Source organism: Vitis riparia, chromosome 18 (genome assembly GCF_004353265.1).
Source record: "Vitis riparia cultivar Riparia Gloire de Montpellier isolate 1030 chromosome 18, EGFV_Vit.rip_1.0, whole genome shotgun sequence".
Lineage (NCBI taxonomy): Eukaryota > Viridiplantae > Streptophyta > Magnoliopsida > Vitales > Vitaceae > Vitis > Vitis riparia.
Window position 1 is genome coordinate 4,055,442 of NC_048448.1, and position 23,897 is coordinate 4,079,338.

General features: G+C 35.2%; 3 protein-coding genes and 1 pseudogene across 4 annotated transcripts in view; all 4 read left to right on the top strand.

The window, feature by feature from the left end:
* On the top strand, nucleotides 1–4,975 carry LOC117907156 (annotated as a pseudogene).
* Nucleotides 1,684–23,897, top strand: part of LOC117906874 (aspartic proteinase-like protein 1) — a 26,599-nt gene continuing 4,385 nt past the window's right edge. Inside the window, exon 1 of one of the 2 annotated variants that reach the window (XM_034820132.1) lies at nucleotides 1,684–2,320. The gene's annotated coding sequence lies outside the window, so the exon portion shown is untranslated. The remainder of the gene's footprint in view (nucleotides 2,321–23,897) is intronic. The other variant, XM_034820133.1, reaches the window with a different exon arrangement.
* LOC117906875 (heavy metal-associated isoprenylated plant protein 23-like) lies at nucleotides 11,374–12,709 on the top strand. The gene is made up of 2 exons (XM_034820134.1): nucleotides 11,374–12,054; nucleotides 12,174–12,709. The coding sequence occupies exons 1-2, from the start codon at nucleotides 11,901–11,903 to the stop codon at nucleotides 12,467–12,469; spliced, it is 450 nt and encodes a 149-aa protein (XP_034676025.1). The 5' UTR covers nucleotides 11,374–11,900; the 3' UTR covers nucleotides 12,470–12,709.
* On the top strand, nucleotides 15,791–19,925 carry LOC117907159 (agamous-like MADS-box protein AGL104). The gene is made up of 7 exons (XM_034820584.1): nucleotides 15,791–15,868; nucleotides 15,959–16,020; nucleotides 16,268–16,367; nucleotides 16,764–16,814; nucleotides 16,915–16,979; nucleotides 17,160–17,297; nucleotides 19,865–19,925. Exons 1-7 carry the CDS (start codon nucleotides 15,791–15,793, stop codon nucleotides 19,923–19,925), a joined length of 555 nt encoding a protein of 184 aa, XP_034676475.1.

A 23,897-nucleotide genomic window follows, 5' to 3' on the forward strand; every position in this document is an offset into this window, starting at 1 on the left:
AGACACCAGGCAGTGACACGCACGATCACGAGATCATTATTGGAGGTGCGCACTGTGCGCCCTGCGCATGTTAACTCTTTCTCGTTCTCCTCTTGCCCCCACCGTCCGTGTCTTGTAACGCAGCCTTCAGTCACACTGCTCTGCTACTCGCACATCAACTCCCTTTCTTTGTCTTTTGGAGTTCTTTCTCATGGCGATTCGATCCTTGATTCCTCTCTTAATGGCGTACCTCCTCGTCGTCGATGCTGCCATTGCTGTCACATTTTCGTCAAAGCTCATTCATCGCTTCTCCGACGAGGCCAAGGCGTTTTTGGTTTCCAGGAACGGCAATCTCTTTGCTGATTCGTGGCCGAAGAAGAGGAGCTTTGATTACTACAGGTTGCTTCTGAGTAGCGACTTGAAGCGCCAGAAGTTGAAGCTGGGAGCGGAATATCAGCTTTTGTTTCCATCTGAAGGAAGCGAGTCTCTGTTCTTGGGTAATGAATTTGGCTGGTGAGTTAACTCAGTCTACTCTTACTCTTTCATATTCTATTTGCTTTTGTTTTGATTATCATATTAGTCCGTGTGTGGATATTTGCTTGCTTAGCTTTGCAGAGATTTGTTAATTATTATCTTTCACTTGTGTGGGATTTGATTTGACCAAATGTTTGCGAATTGTGAGTTTTGCGATGGGCTAACCAGTTTACTTTTGCCATTTAATCACACTGGCATATTCACATTGGACAATGGATTGAGAAAGGTCCCTAGACTTGAGACTCCGTAAACCCTTGGATCACGAAGAGAGAAGTGTCAACATTTCGTTTACTTCTCCCTCATGGAGGTGGAGTTTAGGGTCTAGGAACAATATTATATTAAAAATGGAAAAGATAAAGCTGTTCCTTTTGGTCTCTAGTAATTTTGATATGATTACACTTTGAATTCAACAGTAAAGGAAGTATTAACTTTAATTTGGATTGGATCCCAGAATCCCTGTTTATCCTAAGGTTCTGCCACTACCCTTGACCTATTATTCCGTATGATATCTATGATATCCATCAAACAGTCTCCTAACCAGGATACACAGAACTCTGAGACAAGAATGCATTCTTTGAATGGTATCCTTGTCAGGTAGCTAATAGCTTCCCGAATACCTGAAGAGCAATGGGGAAGAGAAAATGACAACTGGTTCATTGTTTTTGATCTACAAATCAGAAACGATCAAGGTATTTTATGATAGTAGAGAAAGAAATATTTCATCTAGAAGAATAATTTGATAGAATTTTCAATGATTTGGAATAAAATTTGCTCCATTCACAATTTTGGTACAAGTCTTTTACATGATCGAACTATATGCAGTTGAATTGAGTTATGCATGCATTGTGAAAGTGGTTTATAGTTTAGGATCTCTTAAAAAACTTTGGAATATTGTCAAAATGTTTTCATTGTTTGTGATTGAAAAAAAAGGAACTAAATTGATTATTATGTGCTCTGTTCCTATTATATGTGAATGCTTTTGATAAAACCTTCTCTTTTATTTTTTCCTTTTCAGGTTACATTACACTTGGATTGATATAGGAACACCGAATGTCTCTTTTCTTGTTGCATTGGATGCTGGGAGCGATTTGCTTTGGGTTCCTTGTGATTGTATGCAATGTGCTCCCTTGTCTGCCAGCTACTATGATAGATTGGTAGGCTAACCATCTCTAACCCAGTTCTGTTCTACTTTCTTTATCATGTTTACTACAATGAAAAATCAATTTTATTTCATTATATTAGTGCAGATTTATGCTTTTTTGGTTCTTTGTGGTCATTAATGAGACAATAATATGCACTTAGGCCTTGAAAACTATATGCAAAATTATTGGTTACTACAGCTTATTCATATACAGCTTCAATGAGGATGAAAATGGGAAGAGGGGGTGCTTGAGCTTCCAAGACTTGATAAGTTTGTCAAAATTCTTCACCAATCATAGAGGGCTCCGCTAATTCAATGAAATTTCTAATTGGGCTTTTCTCAAAATTCATCTTTTGCTCCCATGATTTTCATTAGCAATTTTCTTCTGGATTCTATCATAGAGTATTGATGCATGCAATTGTCTTTTTAGCTCAAAAACTTTACTCAATGCTTTTCTCTTCTTTTACCTTGAGTCTATTCCGTTGAACTCTATTTGCTGCAAATATTAAATCAAAGCACAGAAAATTTATGAAGTCATGTGTTGCATCACCTTGTCACTACAGCATGATCACCACTCACCCAGTTTGCAATTGACAGTGATGAGTCATAACCTTTCATCCTTGCAAAATAATGTTTCTGGTTCCTACTTACAAGTTAGATGAATAGGTTAATTAGTGTAATTAAGCAGAGGCTGCACAGGGGAAACTATATTATTGTTGGTATATCCTTTTCTCTTTGTTTTATGCTTGTTTTAATTTTTGTTGCTAAATAGGTATTGACCGAACTGCAAATGTGTTTGCTTCAATTGATTTGTGCAGTAGTTCAGCTAAGATTGGTAACAGGTTTTGCAGTTAATTCCAATAATTGATTGGTAGGTGTTCCCTCGTATTTGGGACATCTATAATGCAGGGTAGAGATCTGAATGAGTATAGCCCATCTTTATCAAGCACCAGCAAGCCCCTATCTTGCAATGATCAATTATGTGAACTGGGTTCAGACTGCAAAAGTTCAAAGGACCCTTGCCCTTACCTTGCTAACTACTATTCAGAGAATACCTCAAGTTCTGGTTTGCTGATTGAGGACCGACTACATTTGGCACCATTCAGTGAACATGCATCCCGAAGTTCGGTGTGGGCTTCAGTCATTATAGGGTGTGTCTATATTGTTTCATCTGTCCATTTTTACAACCTGATGCATTTATAAGTTTCATTAATCACAATTTTTTTTTCATAATTATACTTAAGCTCATGATAGTTTTTATTTCTGTTGTCTGTTTCCCTTCAATGCAGCTGTGGTAGGAAACAAAGTGGTGCTTTTTCAGATGGAGCGGCTCCTGATGGTCTTATGGGATTGGGACCTGGGACCTTTCAGTTCCTAGTTTGCTAGCAAAAGCAGGATTGGTTCGAAATGCTTTCTCAATTTGTTTTGACGATAATCATTCTGGGACAATTTGTTTGGTGACCAAGGACTTGTGACCCAAAAATCTACATCATTTGTGCCTTTAGAAGGAAAATTGTATGCACTTCTATTTTCTGGCCTCAGTCTTATAGATGCTGTAGTATCCTTGGTGTGCTTTTTGTAATTAACTCTAGAATTATTTCAGTGTTACCTATCTTATTGAGGTGGAGGGTTACCTCGTTGGGAGTTCTTCTCTTAAGACAGCAGGATTTCAAGCTCTGGTTGACAGTGGAACATCATTCACATTTCTTCCATATGAAATTTATGAAAAAATTGTTGTGGAGGTGCTTCTCTTGTTTTTAATTCTATAATATATATTCATTTCCTTGTCAGCTGGCTAACATGCTTCATTTCTTGATTATAGTTTGACAAACAAATGAATGCTACAAGGTCCAGCTTCAAAGGGTCCCCCTGGAAGTACTGTTATAATTCTAGGTGGATTTCGTGTACTAGACGAGGAGGATTTTGGAAGCCTTTTTTTCTCATTTTTCTCTTGGAGTTGATTGTTGGCTTTTTTATTGTTTTTGTTTTTGCAACAGTTCACAGGAATTGCTCAACATTCCTACTGTGACACTTGTGTTTGCTATGAACCAAAGTTTTATAGTACATAATCCTGTTATTAAGTTAATCTCGGAGAATGAGGTGAGCAATTCTATTTCTTTCTGCAACTATAAAAATGAATCAATTTCATTTGTATGTAACTTTATGCACTAAACATGAGCCATGATCATTTATACTTAAAAGTATTGGTTTACAACTAATTCCTAGTATAACCTTAGTGTACCTTTCTGCAAGCCTGAAATATTTTTCTCTGAGAGTTCCACTAATACCGAATCACCTGAATTTCATACTAGTCTGCAAAATTAACTGTGAGTGCTTCATATACTATTTTTACTCAAGTAAATTTCCATCTCCCAATCTCAAGCTTCTCTCCTATGGTTTCCATTGAATTCCTGAACTTCCCAGAAGAAAAAAGTATTTAATTTGGTATGTAGTCCTAAGGAAAAATTGCTTGTAATATCAGTTTGAAATAACTGTCACTTACTGTGTCTTTAGAATTCTTCTTCACTTCTGCTGGATGTACAGAATGAATCCCCAATATATTTGTATTTTCTGGGTTGTTGATTCCTCAAATGCAGTGGAGGACTAGTACCACATAATATCTTACTGACCCTTCTTTAGATGCAGATTTGTCAGCCTTGAGGTCTTGATACCTTAAGATCTTAATTTCATTGTAGTACCCAATTTTCCTGTAACGATATCTAGTTTTTCGTAACACCCAATTTCCCTGTAACACTATCTAATTTTCTTACTGGCCTGAAAAGCCAAGTTTTTCTCTTGCTATTACATCTCTGTTGCTAAAGTTAAGAGTAGTAATTTCTAAAAATGTCCAGGGATTAGCGTAAACAATTTGAATTTTGTGGATTTAGTTTCCTGCATCACCTGTGAGATAATATTAATGTTTTTGCCTTGTACATATTCTTATTGATAGTTGATTTAGTCCTCTGGTGCAAAAGCTGTCCATGCAGTTGAATGTGGTTACTGGGTAAATATCAACTGTCTTGGACTTTGTGGTGCAGGAATTCAATGTTTTCTGTTTACCTATCCAGCCTATACATGAAGAATTTGGCATCATTGGCCGTGAGTACACCTCTATGCCTCTTGATGCGAACACAAAATTTTAGTTTTATCTCTTCCTTCATCTCTCTCTCTCTCTCTCTCTGTATATATATGTATATATATATAGATAGATATATATGTATGTGTGCATATATACACACATATCTCTAACAGCAAATGGACTTATATTATGCAGAAAACTTCATGTGGGGTTATCGCATGGTGTTCGATAGGGAAATTTGAAGCTGGGTTGGTCTACTTCCAATTGTAAGTTACATTATGTTTCCTGCTTCAGGAGAAACCGTTGTCTCTAATCTACCAGATACCTTGTTTTTTGTTGTGGAGTTTGTAGATATAGGTTATGCTTTGATTTCAGATATGCTTGCTAATGGATTGTTGACATGCCAGACTATTGACAACAGTACACATATGCCCACACTTGTTCAAGACCAGCTTGAATAATTAAAAAGGATTCACCTTTATTTGGCTTTGAAATTTCTTAAATGAGTGGCCTTGTTTACCAGAAAGAGGAAAAAATCTTCGAGTTTACTACACCTTTTTGGTATAGGGGCTATTATGAATTCACACTTCGTTATATTTTCTGCATAGACTCAAGAACATCAATAGATGCATGTTACTGCTGTATGGATGGTTGTAGTAGTGGCTACATTCCATTCCTACTATTGGTCAGGGTGAAGTCTAACTATTGCATCGCATGAGAATATAGCAACTCAACTCAACTCAACAAAGAGGTAGTAGCATTGGAATAATAATACCATTTTTAGAAAAGTTAGAAAGGCAGGAAACTTTATATTACATATTATTCATGCCATGCACTTGTAAGTAATATTAAATAACAGACACATCTGTCACAAGTGCAACTGTAAATAACATTTTTGGTGTTACATTGATTTTATGCATTTCAAGTGCAAGGGTATCGGGCCGAGAGGTACACATCTCCAAACAACATGGACTTTTGCTATTCAAATTCACAAGTTTAGGATTTAAAGTCAGCTTGGGGAATTTTACTCAAGCCCCATACTGTAAAAAGTCTTTACCATAATCCAAATGCACATGAATCTGCTCATTAAATATTTTTCTGGTTTTTTGTTTCTTTCATTTCTTGTTCCTATGGATTGCATTTGGATCCAGAAAGAAAAGGAGAAGCAACTTTCTCAAGCATTTTTCAGCATTTTCCTTTCCTTCTCTTAATTCTAGTCCAGATTTGATTGGGAATCTTTTTCAATCTAAAAGCCTATTTTAGATGCTTTCTGTGATTTTATTTTTTGACATGCTTCCACTCAGCAATGCTTATAGCCTCAACTGTCCATGCACGACTAATATTGATCCATGTTGCATCCACAGGTCAAGATATAACCGATGGTAAAATAATGCATTTAACACCACTCCAAATGATAGATCTCCAAACCCACTGCCCACCAATCAGCAACAGATGACCCCTAGTAGGCATGCTGTTGCTCCTGCTGTTGCTGGAAGGACTCCCACAAATTCTGCTGCAGTGTCACCTCTGCTTTTCCCTACTGGCTCTGTTTGGTGAATTTGCTGCTAGTGTTGATGCGTTTGTTTGTTCTAGATGTCTAATATAAACTCCTCTCCGCATCCCCAACCAATGTAAATCATAGTTCCCCAACAATGAAGGGAGGTACTCTTTTGGTCATTGTATTGATTGGTTATGGTAGGTAGAATTTTCTTTTTGGTGGTTCTCTATTTCAGTGGTAGGTTATTTTTAGTTTTTGTTTGCATATTCATGAACAGATTTAACTATCTCTAATTTTATTGGTATCGTAGTTATAAATTGTGGAATTAAGAAGCACAACCTGGTAAGTTTATGCAAAGTAAGTGATGCAAGTCTATGAAAAGATTCTGTGAGCTTATTATTTCTTCTAGGGAGACAGGTTTTAGGTTTTGGTGTTATTTAAATGAAATATTGTGTGGACGATTAAATGGGAAAAATCGCCCCAAAGGACAGCAAAATCAGTAATGAACAAAATTATGAAATGTAAGGCTTCATGATTGGTTGTGGTTTTATGCCTAGCCCTGGCAGATGCCTTTCTTCTTTTTATCCTTGTTATAGAGATGATGCTGTGTTAACCAGTCGGCCAAGACACCAAGCATGTAGCAACTGCCTTTTCTTTGTTATTATTATTAAAAAATCAATTAATTGATGGAAGGAATGATCATTGACTCGGAGCACCCAGTCATCTTTGTTACACGTCCTGGAATCCAGTAAATCAAACTGACGCAGTTACGATAGAAAGCCGCGGAGCCGAGGCTGATCGGGGTTCGTCAGCATGTCTGTGCAATAGTGCTTCAGATTTGAGTTAGGAAACTTTTGAGAAGTATTTTTCTTTTTTCATCTCTACCGATTTACTCTGGAACTGGAAATTTATGCCACGTGTGTTAGGGCTCGCGTTATCGGGACCACTGCAGATGCCAGATGGACGCGCCTTCTCAACTGAAGATGATACTTCCTTCATTTGACCTGCAAAAGATGTCCGGACAATGGGTCCGGACACACCCTCCGATGGTTTTGTTAGCTTTTATCTCTAACATTTTGATATTATTACTTGGACCCTCCTCTTTTGGGAAAGAATGCTTACCTTACTGTGTAAGGGTCTTTTATAGTGTCAGAAACTTTGTCCCCTTTAATGGTGGGAAGATTTTTGGCTTGTCATGATGGTGTTAAGATGGTGGCAGAGCTATCATTATCCTGCAGGTAACTGTCAGAGATTATGGGAGGAATGACTTGCCGTCATCCTTGTCTTTTTGCTCTGCAGGCGGCGTGGTGCAGATCGTGACAGGTTGTCTAAGTGACCTAGGAGGGTCCCGTCGAGCATGCTTTTAGTAGTATGAATAATGATGGCTCGCGAAACGCGGTCAAGACTTTTGTCTAGGACGCTAGCATTGGGTCCGGACAAGGGAGTGTGGATAGCATGCTGGTCCCATGATCATCTAGATGAAGAGTTGAGAGTGCCATGTGCCCCATGAGGAAAATCCAGACAGAGGGTTGGACGTGTCACGTGTCCAATGAGGGAGTGCTCTGTGAGACTGCCACGTGTGCGTTTAGGGGTGGTCCCTACAACGTGTAACTCATATATAGAAAGGACTACTAGATTAGGTACTAAAGAATATTATGCTCAGAAAAGGCTTCCAGAAAAAACATTCCCGGGAAAGTTATGGGCCTAAGAGAAACCAACGCAGATGCGTGTGGGACACTGCAGAGATATGGCTATGTCCCATGTAGCCTTTTTTTTTTTATTTAATAAAAGTGGTGGGTCAGTTAAGCTTGCTGTCAATAATAGAGTTTCTTTACAGAATACGATTGAGATGTTATTAGATGCGTTGGGGCCTTCCACCTTCAAAGCAGGCTCCTCTTGTCTTTACCGGAATGCCATCCTTCATATACTATTGGGGCCTTTTGCAAGCCTGCTTGTTCGAGGTTGGTCCAACTAATTAGTTTCCAGCATTTATGCAACTGGATATGTACGTTAAGAAAGCTTGAACGATATTCATGGTCTTGGAGGCCGCCTGTTTGGACATTCTATGCCTATTGATTCCAGTAAGATATATCAACTATTGTAAAATTATAGTGTCATCAGTGAAGTTGATATTTGTCGTCACAGAGTCACATTAATGGTGATCGATGCATGCAGATTGCCTAGCTACATGATTTGAATGAATTAATGTCAGTTTGGTTGTTGGGATCTCGAAAGTTTGTATCCATCTTTGACATGATAGTGATGGCGACTTCAAACAGTAATGGTGATGCAAATGGTTCCACATGTATCCCACCTGGGTATGGCACATACATACCGAGAATCGACAGGACGGTGTTGGCTGGGGCCATCAGTGATATTATACAATTATGTAGCTTGTGTCGTGAATGATGGGCACGGTCTGTTCTCGGTGAGTCGGTCAATACAAATTTAAGAAAGCTACATGGAAGTTGCAGCCCATGGACTTTTCTCAACAGTATGATAATTTTAAAAAATTATTCTTAAATTATTATAGTAAAAAAAGTTATTATAAATATATGATAGTTTTTGCCATCTAGGAGAGATGATGAACGGATAATTTTTTTTTTAAACCAAAATCGTCTTTTCAAAAGATGATTTTATTTCCATTTAAAAAATAAATAAAAATTTAAAAGGGAAATCGTCTCTTGAAGAGACGAGTTCCCATGAAAAAAAATAATATTTTTTTTATAAAAAATCCCAAATAAAAAAATAAAAAAATCAAGAGATGAGTTCCCATGAAAAAAATCCCAAATTATAAAATAAAAAAAAAATCCTCTAAGGAAACCGTCTCTTGAAGACGATATTCCATTAAAAAAAATCTCAAATTATAAATATATATAAAAAAATCTTCAAGAAGAGACGATTTCCCAATTTTTTATTATTTATAATTTGGGATTTTTTAAAAAAAATATTAATTTTTTTCATGGAACTCTTTTTTTTTTTTTTTTTTTTTTTTTTTTTTTTCAATTTGGGATTTTTTTTAATTATTATTTTTTCTTGGGAAGAGTTCCCTTGAGGTTTCTTTTATTTTTATTTTTAATTTGGGATTTTTTTTAAAAATATATTTTTTTTCATGGGAACTCGTCTCTTGAAGAGATGAGTTCCCTTGAGGTTTTTTATTTATTTATTTATTTTTTTATTTGAGATTTTTTTAAAAAAAATATTATTTTTTTTCATGGGAACTCGTCTCTTCAAGAGATGAGTTCCCTTGAGGATTTTTTTTATTTAAAAAATATTAATTTTTTTTCAATGGAACTAGTAAAAAAATATTAATTTTTTTTCAATGGAACTAGTAAAAAAATATTAATTTTTTTTCAATGAAACTCGTCTCTTCAAGATGAGTTCTTTTGAGGATTGTTTTTATTATTTTTTATTTTTTAATTTGGGATTTTTAAAATTATATATATATATATATATATATAATATATATATATATTTTTTTTTCATGGGAACTCGTCTCTTCAAGAGACGAGTTCCTTGAGGATTTATTTATTTTTTTATAATTTGGGATTTTTTTCATGGGAACTTGTTTCTTCAAGAGACGAGTTCCCTTGAAGATTTTTTTTTTTTAATTTGGTATTTAAAAAAAAATTATTTTTTGAAGAGAAGCGTTCCCTTAAGGATTTTTTTTTTTAATTTGGGATTTTTTTAAAAAATATTATTTTTTTTCAAGGGAATTCGTTTCTTCAAGAAACGATTTCCCTTGGGTTTTTATTTTTTATTTTTTTTATAATTTGTAATAAATATTAAAAAAATATTAATTTTTTTTAATTGGAAATCGTATCTTCATTTTGAATTTTTATTTTTTTTAATGGAAATAAAATTGTCTTTTGAAAAGACGATTTTGGTTTAAAAAAAAAAAATCCGTTCATCTTATCTCGTAGGTGACAAAAACTACCATATATTTGTAATAACCTTTTCTATTATAATAATTTAAGAATAATTTTTTTAAATTACCGTACTATTGAGAAAAGTCCCCACTTGTTCTTCTCCACGTACTTTTAATACTAAAACATATGGTTAGTATCTACATATCAAACGATGGACACTGCTGATTTTACTATTTGCACACTGTACAAATGATCAACTGATGACAGGATATGGAGCACTGCTGTGTTGGCGTTCTGTCCTTGAGTGGAGCCATGGCTCTGGCCCAGCAGAGCAATGGAAGAGCCTAGACGCATCTGGTGTCTCGGTGGTGGATCTACCATTATATCAATCAATGCCTTGCAGCTCCCTCTCCCACCAGCAACCTCTACACAGTATACTCACTTATGAATTTTTGGGATCATTTAAATCTCTTCATTTTAGTATGATTATGTACATTTTGCTTCCATTCAAATGGAGGAAAATGGAGATGTTTGCCTGTTGAACACGGCAGACAAAACAAAATGCCAAAAAAACCAAAAATAAAAAATAAAAAAATCAGCCAAACAAGCCTTTGTCGTGAGGGTGGTGGGAGGCAAATGGGGGCCTAGGAATTTAAATACAGAAAAGGTGGTACTTTAAAATATATTCATCTACTAGCCTTGTGCCGTCTGTCATAGTAGCCAGATCCATCTGTGGCATTATCATCATTATTATTATTATTTTTACGTTATCCACCTTTTTTCTACAACCCACCGCCCAATCAACCGAACACTTGACAAAAATGGACAATGGCAAGCAAACAAGATAGCTTTCTACCTGTGGGAAGCTACCACCCTCTCCATTGGACTTTTGTTTCCACGCTGTCTATATATCGACCATTCATTTGTCCTTGTTGCCACCTGTCTTCAGGATAGCATGAATCGTGGCAGTGATCCAAGCACCCAAAATCCATCTCAGCTCATCTCATCACAATCAGGAAATCCATACATTTAGGTTTGTATTACTTTTTTCAGGAGTCTCTTTCCTGAAGCGTTGCTCTCAAACTTTGCTATTTTACTTTCATATTTCGTGTACCCTAAGCATTGGACTCTCTCTTTTTAAACTCAGAAAAGTTTAGCCAGATTTGTGAAGGCAAATAAATCCAGGTTTACTTTAAGCACTGTTTAATGTTTGGGTGCCTGCTACCTTTTGTTATATCAACATGTATATAACGAAGAGCATGTGGTACTAAAAAGTTTACTTACATGAGAGCTAAAGGTACTGAGAGCGTGCAGCCTTCGGAGTCTTTTACTTTTTAGGTCTGTTTCCTTTCCAAGGAAGGAGCGAATCTATAGGTTGAAGGGGAGTTCCCTCTAGGAGACTACTACAATTCTTTTATTTCATAAAACAACTTTATTAGATACCTTTCCAACAGTCCCACCTCTCTTTTTTGGATTCTATAAATTTATGCAATCCTTCAGGACAGGAGTAGTCTCTTAGCTTCTCTCTTGTCACCCATCAGCCTTTCACTTCTCATTACCGTACTCCTGTCTCGCATTTCTCTAGCTCCCTGCTCATTAAAACTAAAGGAGGTTTACGTGTGGGCCTTTTCTGCAACCTTAGATTGATTTTGTTTCTTTCAACGTCCAAAACCCTTTAAGCTTCAAGCTTCTCCTGAAGCTTTTGCATGTCTTTAAAGTTTGGTTTAGTTAGTTTCATATCTTATATTCTCCTTACAAGTTACAACCGCTTCTCTAAAATCAATCAAAGAAACAAAAAAAATGGGAGTTGTAGCTACTTTGGAATACTTTTCAGACCTACTCAGCAGCAAAAAAGGGAAGAAAAGGAAGCAACTGCAGACGGTAGATCTCAAAGTCAGGATGGACTGTGAGGGCTGCCAGCTTAGAGTCAAGAAAGTTCTTTCTTCGCTGAAAGGTATATTACATATTCATCTGTATGGATTTTTCAATTTGTCCCTGTATGCTGATAATGGATAGCTTAGATGGGTTTGAGACAATTAACAGTATTTTTCAATCTTTTGTAAACCTGAGCAGGAGTAAAATCTGTGGATGTAAACCTGAAACAACAGAAGGCGAGTGTTACTGGTTATGCAGATGCGAAGAAAGTGCTGAAGAAGGCACAGTCAACAGGGAAAAAGGCTGAGCTTTGGCCTTATGTTCCATACAATCTGGTGGCTCATCCCTACGTTGCTCAAGTTTATGACAAGAAGGCACCTCCTGGTTATGTCCGGAGCTCGGAGAACCCTGCCATCACTGCTATGAGTCCACTGGAGGAACAGTACACCACCATGTTCAGCGATGATAATCCAAATGCTTGCTCCATCATGTAAATTAATGCAACCGAAAAATGTAAATCGAGTAATTAGTTACCATACAGCTTTGGCCTATGTGTCCTACTGGAAAACTATTGTACCGTAGAGTTTTTCTTAAAATATATTTGAAGAGGTCTGTGGTGGACATGGGGGAACCGGAGAGTCACATGAATAGATAGAAACAGTGTGGGTTGTTATGAGATGGCTATCAGAACTGTCCTTCACATATTATATATGATGTTTTTTGTGATTTCAGTACATGCATGCTTTTTCTAATACGCTGAAATTTCCCTTTCAAACAACTACTCTATATGGAAGGATGGAAATTTAGATCTTCAATTTTGCCTCAAAACTTTATCCATGGCCCCGAAATTAATTAAAATTTATGAAAATATGAGATAAAACTTTTAAATATATAGAGTAATAATATACATATTTTTTTATTTATAAATATTTTTTTTTGCATTTAATTACAGTATAAAATTTATAAAAAAATTATTAATATATGATGGTTTTATCTTTTTAATGATAAGTTAAATTAAATTAAATTTAAAAATAAAATAATTAAAATTAATTTATTTGATAAAGTTTTGTTTTATAAAAATTTTTAAAAACATGTATGCTATATATATTATTCATAAAAAGTTACTATGATTTAGTAAGTCCATTAAGTTTCTTAGGTTACCATCATTTAGGGATAAAATTCCGAAAAATATTAAAAATTTCCGATAAATTTTCTTCAAGGACAAAATTTCGAAAAATCAAGAAATTTTCTAATAAATTCCCACAATTGTGACCAATCAAAATTTTCTCCCTATTTATTTATTTTTTGGGCATTGATCCAAAGTGATATCCGAACGCGACGGGATATTCTAATCCCTGCCTATGTGATTGTATGGCTTCAGAAAAATGATTCAACGCATCCATGAGGCACATGCACACCACAGCCCACAAAGATTACTTTACAGCCCATTTCCCACCTCTAGTCTCTGAAGTACCTTACATGTATATATATATATATATATATATATATATCTCTCTTTTGATTAGCTTCTCCAAATCAAAAGAATTCACAGATATCTCTCTTCTGGCCCAAACAGTGAACACCGAAAGACCACGGTTTAAATATAGAAGTCATTTTTGGTAACAGAAAATGATAAGAATTTAGGGAGATGGTGTTGGATTATAAAACCTGAATCAATTTTATTCCACTTCGTTTGAGATGTCAAGGGGTCAATTGCTCGGTTAGCTCCAAGGTCAAAAGTTTCATCATTGTAACTGTTTTTTTGGTTCTAATTAATAGATTATTGAGTGTCGATACATTATGTGGACCTAATAATCCCATTGATTATCAAACCATACTAATGTTTTTATATATTTTATTTTTATTTTCTACTCATGTGTGTGTTTAGGTTAACATATAGAACCTTGAAAATGAATTTGATCAGAAAAGTTAATTGGCCATCATATGGTTTTCATTTTTTTTCTTAATTTACATGACAATATAAATGCTATTTTTAAGTAAATATGTATGCAGTATGCAAGTAAAAGCTAGCACTGCATAGAACCAATGGATAGAGGCATAGAGCCTAGAAGTGAGAGTTATGCTATGGAAGAAACGGTGATGTAGTTTATGCAGTTAGACCTAGATTTTAATCATGCATGAATCCTAAAAAGACTTCCTCTTAGTTCATGGTTATCCTTTATAAATTGCAAAAACTTCAACAGGTACTTAGAATCTAGTAGGGCAGTCGGGCTTGTGTATATATCCGGACAGTTTTCCTTATCTATTAAGAGTTGAGCTATATAGAATATGGAGTACATCATTATCTAACAAAGTTGGTGCCTAGAAATACCAAGGGACCATCATGGAGTAAGTAAGATCCTCTCCTGAGATTTTTTTGGGGAAAGCAAGCCCGAGATAGAAAAGACATACCATAGTTGGAGCTATGTTTACATATGTGTGTATATTCCAGATTTTTTTTAAAGAAAATACAAACCTAGTTCGGTTCCCACGTGAAACCATGACAGTAAGAAGGAACCTATTGGTGCTTCACTAACAGAATGTGACAAAACTGAGAAAGAACTAGCTAGATCTTATTAAAATTTTTTGTTTTTTTTCTACGAAAGAGCTAAAGGGATAACATTGCTAATTTACATTGCATGCTCACTTCCTTCTACAAAACCTTCAACCCTCCCGTCGAATGTATTCTTGCATATATTTATGACCACGTCCTTCACACATGTATGGGTGTAATTCGAGTGGATAGGCTCGACCCAACCTGACCTTTCGTAAATTCGAACAATCATTTATATATTATCTTATATAATAATATTTATTTTTTTAAAAAAATATTAAATTATGAATTTTAATTATGTAACCCATCAACTTAACCAAGCGAGTAAAATCCAACCAACTCCAAAAAAAACCCAAGCTTTGAAAAGTGAGATTATATTGAGTTTAGGTTGAGTACCCTGATTTAAATCACGGCTCGAATCGACACAAACTACCTTGGATGTGGTCCCCATGTTGTTTATTTAAACTCCACTGGGTAGAAGGTATAGTGATTCCAAAAGCAAGTACTTTCTAGTTCAAAATTTTCTCTACCAAATTCAACTTGTCTCTCACTATGGGTCGTGGTAAGCAAGAGATGAGGAGAATAGAGATAAAGCAACTCGGCAGGTTTCATTTTCAAGGCGGAAGAAGGGACTCATTAAGAAGGCGTACGAGCTTTCTGTACTCTGTGGTATTGATATTGCACTGATCATGTTCTCTCCCTCAGGCCGTCTCACTCAATTTTCGGGCAAAAAAAGGTGCCACTATTAATTCCTCTCAATACTAAATACTAATTCAATTTCACAGTACCCTTCATAATACATGTAGACATGCATATAAACATGCCTAAGTTTCAATTTATTTTGCAGGATCGAGGAAGTTTTGACTCGTTACATGAATCTCACAGACGAAGAAAGAGAAGAGTATGCTCTTGAATTACTTGTCCAGTTTCCATTTGAAAGAGTTTAGAGTTCTTAATTTTCACTTGATTTGCCTCAACCATATTCATCAGTATTTATTTATTTATTTATGTAAGTATTTTTGCAGGGTCATTCAGAACACAGGTAAGTGGAATTTTTTTTTCATTTTTCTCCACAATTTGGGAGAAATACTAGTGTTGCATGCATTCATGCAGTATTGGATTAGGACCCTCAACCAACTCATGACTAAAGATGACAAGGAACTTCAATTCTCCATGTGTGTCTGCCTCACTCTAGCCTCTATCCCCCACACACCAAGTGTTATTTTTTCAAGTTCCCTTCTCTATCTTTTCTCTTTAATAAATGTCTGACGGTGCAATTCGTTTGTTTGTTTTTCTCTCTGAAATATGCAGAGGTGGGGATGTGAACTCTCAGATCAAGGTAATTAGAAATGGACCATCTTTAATCCTAGTGATTACTACTTAATGATCAGTTTTCAAGGTTTTAAGTTTGGTTAATCTTTCATTTTAGGAACTCCAGCGGGAAGTCGATAGGTTGCAGCAGCAACTTCAGACTGCTGAGGAACAGTTGAGGTCCTGAAAAGATGGAAGAAAAAAATCCATCATTCATCTTTACCGGCCATTGATTTTCTTTTCTTACTGCTGAGCCGACCCTGTACTTAATTATTGAGAATGGATGGTTGTGAAGGAGGCCACCATGGGATTTGCTAAATAAGATTCAAGCTTTGCTCCTCTTCATTTTCTTTTATGAATGCTTAGATTTATGATGACTACGTGATTAGTTTCTTGGTTCTTGGCTCCTGAAATACTTAAATTCCAGGGAATTTGAACCTCAGTCTCTCGATTTCAAGTCGATGGGGGAGATTGAATCAATGGAGGAACGTCTGGTCCACACCTTGGAGCATGTTTTACGGAGAAAGGTAAGTGGATGGATCCGGGACTGTAATTAAATTTCTGCTTGTGTGGTTCTTGGCCTGCTGGGCAGTCGTCCTCTAAGCGGTTAGGCTCTTACTATGCCTTGTGCCCTTGATTTTATTGTCCCAAAAGAGATTATCATTTATCTTGGTTCGATTAAAAGCTAGTGCTGGAAAGAAAAGAGTTTAATTTGATCTAATATTTAGCTTTTGTGCTAAAAAACTCAGACCTGTGAGTTACAGTTGATCACTCCAAAACATTTGGTCTAATAATTATTAAGTTGTGAGGAAAAACTTAATAATTCATGAACCATCTAGATTTTTTCTTATGCTGTTTGAGGAGGTCACTTCTGTGCAGCGGCATACATTTGAAATCTTTAATGTGTATCTTTTTGGTTGCAGGAATATTTGTCAGGCAACCATCTATTTCCTTATGATTCATCTTCTTCACAGGTACCTAAACTACATCTTTTTTTTTTTTCCCTACATAAAGTATGATTTCTTGGTTATAGAATTAGTATTATTTGATTCAAGTATTCTAATTTCATGACAGGGGATGCTCGCCTCTTTTGAGAATCAAGTTATAAATGGGTTGCCTGCTCCATCTATGCCACACGGGTATGTTGTCATCAGGGTCGCGCACACACACAGATAAAGATCACTTGCCAGACACATTGAGTCAGTTTTTCCAATACCAAAAATCTACACTGGAAGCAGTGGTTTCTGTTGAAGCAACTTGGTCAGCCTTTCTAGCTTCATAATCAAATTTATGCCTAATTTTAGGATTTCCATTTCCAGGGATCTTTTGTGCACGACGCACTATCCATTATTGCAAGGAAGCAGTTCCAGGATGCGAGAGCGCTGTGTCAACAATCCGACCCCAGGAAACCTTCCAATGTGGCCCCAGCCTCTTCCTTTTTGTTCCCTCCAATTCAGGTTTCCTTCTTGTTTCTTCCAAAATCGAGTAATACAAACGAGTCAACCGAGAATGCTATATTTTCTTTAAGCAATTACACCTTACCTTGTCTGATGTTACAACTTACAAACACGGTCGATTCACTTCGTGGGGGTAGTAGAGTTGTGTGGGGTTGTAGTCTTTTTAATTAGTAATAATGTTAATTATGGTGGCAGCATGAAGTGGGGGGGGCCAGAGTATGGCAGAGGTGCAGATCCCTCCTGATGAAGCTTGCAGCAGCGAAGGAGCTTAAGCTGCCAAAAACTTATATGGGTCACATACTATTGAAGATTGAATCCTCAAATCATGTACTAGGATTCCCAAAATATTTTGGATAATTGTTAAGTTTTGGGCCTTGGTCTGTACACGAATCTTTTCCTTTTAATTATGCCCTATCCTCTTGTGACTTGCGGTTTCTCAACATCTCCCATCCTCTCCCATGTATACTTACGACCTTTAAATTGAATTTACTCTATGTCATGATTAATGGTAGTACATGATGTTTTCATACATCCATTCTATACTTCATAGAATTGGTTTGAAATAAAATTAGATAGATTAGGGATATATTTGAGAATTTCCTTTTTAAATCCATTTCAAAATCAGGATGGATCCTGTCTTATTTCGTCATATATATATATATATTTATATTTATTTATTTATTTTTTTTAATATGATTAAAAAAATTTAAAAATTTAAAATTAGGGAAAAAAAAGAACCAAAAATTAATCAAATAAAAGTGAATGATACTTAATCTTAGTCTAATCATATTCCAAAGACTATTGTACCACATTTAAATATTACCAAAAATGTATATCTTTATTGAAGAACAAAGGATACAAATGAAAAGCTATGAAGATACCAAAGAGAGTAAGGTTGATGAGGGTGCTAAAATTCATCCCATCCTAAAATAGAGACCATGAGAAGAGACGATTTCAAGGATTTACTACTTGACCAACCTGACCCTTAAAAGATGAGTTCAACCACTCTTGTCCTTATATGGCCAAAGGTCAATAAAGCATGAGAAAACCTGAGAAACCCTCCATCAACGGCAATATATAAGGCTACAACCATAAAGTTAGGGGACTATCCTAAAGATTTCATTTGTAGAATTTAGTAAAAATATCCATAATATATTTGAAATGTTTTATTTAATTTACTTAAGTTGAATTTAGAGGTTTTTTTTTTCTTTTAAATTTGCTTTGAAGGTTTTTGGGTCAAAGAGGGTCATCTATTATATTGTTAAATGAAGAAAGTTATTTTTATAAATGTTAGGTCATTTTACCCTATTTAACCAAATATATCGTAAACTAAATTGACTTTTCTTAAGTAATTAAAAGTTTAGTAATTGTTTTAATCATTTTCATAATCTTTCAAATGAAAAAAAAGATTTCAATTAACAGTTTTATAAGAAACATTAGCATCTTTAACCATAAAATATACGTTAAATTTATTTTGGATTTCATTTAGCTTTTATACATGAATTCAAAAGTTTCTCTTATGCATAACGACAAATTACGACTTTCTCTAACATTAAGCTAATGGTGATAACTACACCATCGTAAATATGAATCACAACAAATTATGACTTTTTCTTTATAAAAAAATTCATTGATTTAATCTAACATATTGAGATATGTCCATTGGTTTTACATTTGAATATGAAGCACTCAAACAACATTACAATAAATTATAAATAAAAAATTATTCAAAACCATTTCAAATACGTCAAATTTTAGATATACATATCTCTTCTTTCTTTTTATATTTTCTTTACCTCTCTTAGACTTACATATATATATATATATATATATATATATATAAAGTGACCTTAATTATCAATTAATACCATTTCTATTGACAACTCACATCCATCTTCACCTATAAATAGCTCTTAGAATCTTACTTCAAGAGTTGACCTTCACTATTCTTTTCTCTATAAAAAAATCCCCATTCCTTCTTCCTCTCATAGCTTGGATAATTCAGAAATCTTCAAAGATAAAACAAGACAATTAAGGTAATTTTCAGTTGTTAATACTTTACTTCTTTTACATGTATTTGGATTTGGTCTTGAAGATTTGAATCTACCATCTTCCTTAAATTTATCTCTCTTCACATGGTTACTCTTTACCATTCTTGAACCCATTATCACATAGGTAAAATGGTATGAAATCTAATTTCTGAAATTTCCATAGTCAACATTTTGTTCAAATTATTACAAATTTGTGAAAATTTTAAAAGTTACTACATAGGATACATCGAATCCAATGCTACATAATCAGGGTTTTTTTTTCTCTTTTTTTAGACAAAGAATCCATCCAGTGCCCTTCTGAGGTATGATTGAAGTTTTGAAATTGAGAAAAAAACTGCTGACCTGCATGCCACTAGCCTTTTACCCATTATTAGAAAAGGCCATGAAAAGTTAGATAATTTTGTTCAGCAATTAAAAAAGGCTGAAAATTCCACTAGTACTTATTTTCTTGCTTATCAGCTATTATCGAAGAAGGTTGCAGACGTTAATGATTCATATTTTCTTTTCCATGTACAGAGTACAGACTGCTCTACAAGGGGACACAGGGCGAGCACCTGACGACACACTGAGTCATTAAAGTCTCGCTGTGGTGCTGCTGGTGCAAGTCAATTCCTCTATAAACAATTGCCAGGTGGCATGGATAAAATCGTGGGTCCCACTGTCCATTTTCCTTATTTAGCTGCTAAATTATCCTTTCGACTTTGAAGAGTATTTGTGAGCGTCTTTCTTTTGACTTCTCAAGCATTGTCTTTATTTGAATGATAATGATAACGGAAGGAAAGTAACTCCTCTGCACAAGGGTTTTGCAGGAAATGTCTTTAATTTGATTCTCCCTTGGTGTTTTTTTTTTTTTTTTTTTTCCCATGGGTCCCACAAAATAGTCTTTGTTTGACGGACAGAGTGAAATGGGGATTGGGTCATTGGGAGAAGCAGAAGGTGGTGGTGATGAGTTTGAGTTTATGTTGGATGTCGCCGACTTGCTGACCAACAATGACATAGAGATGCCTTCCGATGAAAATATCCAATCCTACCTCACAAGCGTACGTACCTTCAAACATCCACCCAATTCATTTAACCCTACAAATGTTCTGTAAAAGAAGAAAATAGTTTGTAGTAATATATTGTTTTCTTTTTATATATGGTTCAACAGGAGAGTGTGGAGTTGCCACCATTTCCTGGCAGTAACCTGCTCCAAGCGACTCAAATCAGCTCAAATCATCACGATGAGTATAACAATTATGAAGGCTTGGAAAATGTTCAGCTTGAGAATCATCCTAACTTGGTGCAACCGGTGGAGACATCTTCCGTCAATCCTTCACTGGTCCAGCCGGTACTACATGCCTATAATCCAATCACGGAGCTGCAACCATATGATCATGAGGCCGATGCGCCACATGCTGATAATGTCCTTCGACCTCAGAATATGTCCTTGTATCAGTATGCGTATATTTGTTCTATTTACTGTAATTTTTATTTGTTAAGATATTAGTTGTATGTCTGGGACATTTGTGTTACTAATTACTTAATGTATGAGTATGTAGGAGTCAGACTCTAGAAATGGTATCAAGCATTCAAGGCTGTGCTCCACTTTATGTTGATGATCAATCACTGCAAAATATCGGGGACAATTATTTCGGTGACAACAATCGGCAAGTGTTCAACTGCGGTAGTCTATCTCAAAACACGGTGAGAACTCATAGTTGCTTCTATAACATGTTTATGTATAAAGTTTTATCATATTAGTGTGAGATAACATCACTCAGGTGGGAGCTTTAAATGGCAATTCTTCCTTGGTCAACCAACAAGACCTCACTTGGGTTCCCCAAAATCAGAACTGTCCATATTATCCTTCCCCTCAATCCGGGTACGTCTTTTGATCATTGTATGCACACAAGCCTATATATATTATCATTACACTCAAGTATTTGAATACAGGCCCCATCAATCGGCGGATGGTCAAGTTCACCAAGGTTCAATTACAGCGAATGTATATGATCCATTGTGCTCCAACTCTCTGCAACCACAACCTCATTCATCTTTAAGGTACCTATCATACATACCTTATGTATGTTTTTATAAATATATATCTCATTAATTAGTTGGCATTTTCAACAATAGGTTACAGCAGTTACCTATCCAACATCAAGAGCTTAACCAAGTCATAGTGACCCAACTGCTATTGCGGTTCTCCACCATGTTTCTCAGCACCATTTCAAATGACTCTGCCTTTTGGGTGATTATCATTTCTGATATATATCTTTGTAAATAAGATGCTTGGTTGTACGTGATTAGTGAATGAGGTCAAGCATGTAATGGAATGATTTTTTATGTGAAGTGCGTACAGGCCCCAGAATGCCTCTTACAGTGAAACAAGTCTAGTTCCAGTCCTACATAACGTATATGAGCCACAAGGTCATAGCTCCATGATGCTTGGATCTCTTAGGGCCTCTAGGTTCGTGCTTTTATTTACTTTTAATCTTTCTGATATTTGATTAAGATAACCAATGGCTAAATATGCAGATGGTTTACCATATCCTATTTTGTTGAATTTCAGGCCCCAAATGCAGATGACACAATATGCATTTGATCCCCACAGCCACAATACCATTCCTTATGATCAACCTTCCTTGGTTTCAAGGTAATTAAGTCTTTCAATTAATTTCATTTTTAAAGTTGATGCTTGATAGTTGAAATGGATGGATAATGATTCGTTTGAATCTAGGCCTCACCAATTCTATGGTCAACAAGATCAAGGTCATATAAGGCCTAATGGAACCACTGAATCAGATCTTCATGATGCATAGATCATATATTCAGCATTCACTTTAAGTTTTTCTCTAAGGAAGTTGAAACTTTGTTTAGATAATTGCATTATGTGAATTATTGGTGACTAATAGTTGGTTCGTCAGTAATCTTGAAAGCGAGTTTTTGAAGCACCTATAGGATGATTCTAGTAAAAACACTTTCATTAGAAACACTTTTATTAAAAATATTGTCAAATGCACTTGAAACCTACATATACACTATCATACACTTCTTTAATTTTATGTAGACCTCAACAATCACCTGATTTTCGACAATTTAAAGTGCGATATTTCTCTTTAAAATGTTTTTAGTGAAAACATTTTTTTTGAGAGTATTTTTCGAAGTATCACTTCTTAAGTGTTTTTGTATACATTATAAATGATTTTTTAACTTTTTAAAAGCGTACGTTTTCTAAATTTTGTCAAACTTTTTTTTTCTTTTTCAAAATCATTTTTTAGATTAGAAATATTTTTAGAAAACAATATAAGAGCTCGTTTAATAATAATTTTAGAAAATATTTTTAATATTTCTAACACTTGAAAATTTTTATCATTCAAATATTAGAAATATTAAAACGTTTCCTAAAATCACTACTAACATACTCTAAAACAAATTAAAATCATGTTTGATAGTGATTTTAAAAAACATTTCTAACTCTTCAAACGCTTGAAAGATAAAAATTTTCTAAGTATGAAAAAAATTAGAAACACTTCATAAAACCACTATCAAATGCTGTCAATATGCCAACAGATATATATATATATATATATATTTTTTTTTTGGCTTTTTCATTTATGTTTTGTGGTTGGAATTAGGAATATTTTATAACTAGTATTTATTTTTGTTTCCAGACCACCGGAAGCTCAATTCCAAGGATTGGCAAATCAAACTGCTGGCCTCAGTGTCTTAAATCCTAATGAAGTAGCACAACAGATCCAAATCGTTGTTTCCATGCCACAGGAAGTCCATTTCCAAGTATTCCCTAACGAATCTGCAGGACCCACACCTTCAAATCAGATCCAAATCTTTGTTTCTGGGCTACAGGAACTGCAGCTCCAAGGATTGCCTACTCAAACTGCTCCGCCAATTGCTCACAATCCTATTCAAGGAATTTATCAGCAGAACCAATTCATGCAAACAGAACAAGTATAAATCTCTACCTAAAAACATTTCTTCGAATTATTTTTTTCTTAGGTGTTTATGATTGAATACGCCTGCAATCCTTTGCGAGCAGGGGTTCGAGGGTCTTGATCTTCAAGTATCAGTCCCTCAACTGTTGGAAGGGTCATCAAGCACACATATTGAGGTGTGTATGCATCAATTGAATTTATAATAAAGCTACTTAAAAGCGTGGAAAGTTTCATGGATTGGCCCTTCCTTAAAATGACTTAAATATTAAGTCCTTTTTTTCTTCGTTCGAATAATGTTCAGTACAGAAGGTTGGCACAGCATACCCATGCCAGGCCCAAATGGAATTGGGAGAGTCCTCCAGCCGTCCAGGGTACCAATTTTGAAGATATTATGAACATTTTTAGAGTTTTCAGATTGTGCATTAAGTAATTCATCCTTTCTAAACTTCCTAAATGTAGAAGAGAGTGGCCAGGAGGGATCATCAAGTTCCATCAGGAATGAATCCACAGCAAGTGAGTGACATTTTTCAATCACAAGGAAATGAAGCCCAGGACAATAAAAGGTTGGACTGCAGTGTTATTCATTCTAATTTCATCATATGTATCAATGTTCA

What these genes read in the sequence shown, in the direction of transcription:
- LOC117906875 (XM_034820134.1), top strand. Translation starts at nt 11,901, where the DNA reads ATGGGAGTTGTAGCTACTTTGGAATACTTTTCAGACCTACTCAGCAGC. An exon ending in AGTTCTTTCTTCGCTGAAAG is followed by an intron (nt 12,055 to 12,173) that starts GTATATTACATA and finishes AAACCTGAGCAG; the next exon opens with GAGTAAAATCTGTGGATGTA.
- LOC117907159 (XM_034820584.1), top strand. Translation starts at nt 15,791, where the DNA reads ATGTCTGACGGTGCAATTCGTTTGTTTGTTTTTCTCTCTGAAATATGC. An exon ending in ATGTGAACTCTCAGATCAAG is followed by an intron (nt 15,869 to 15,958) that starts GTAATTAGAAAT and finishes CTTTCATTTTAG; the next exon opens with GAACTCCAGCGGGAAGTCGA. An exon ending in ACTGCTGAGGAACAGTTGAG is followed by an intron (nt 16,021 to 16,267) that starts GTCCTGAAAAGA and finishes CTTAAATTCCAG; the next exon opens with GGAATTTGAACCTCAGTCTC.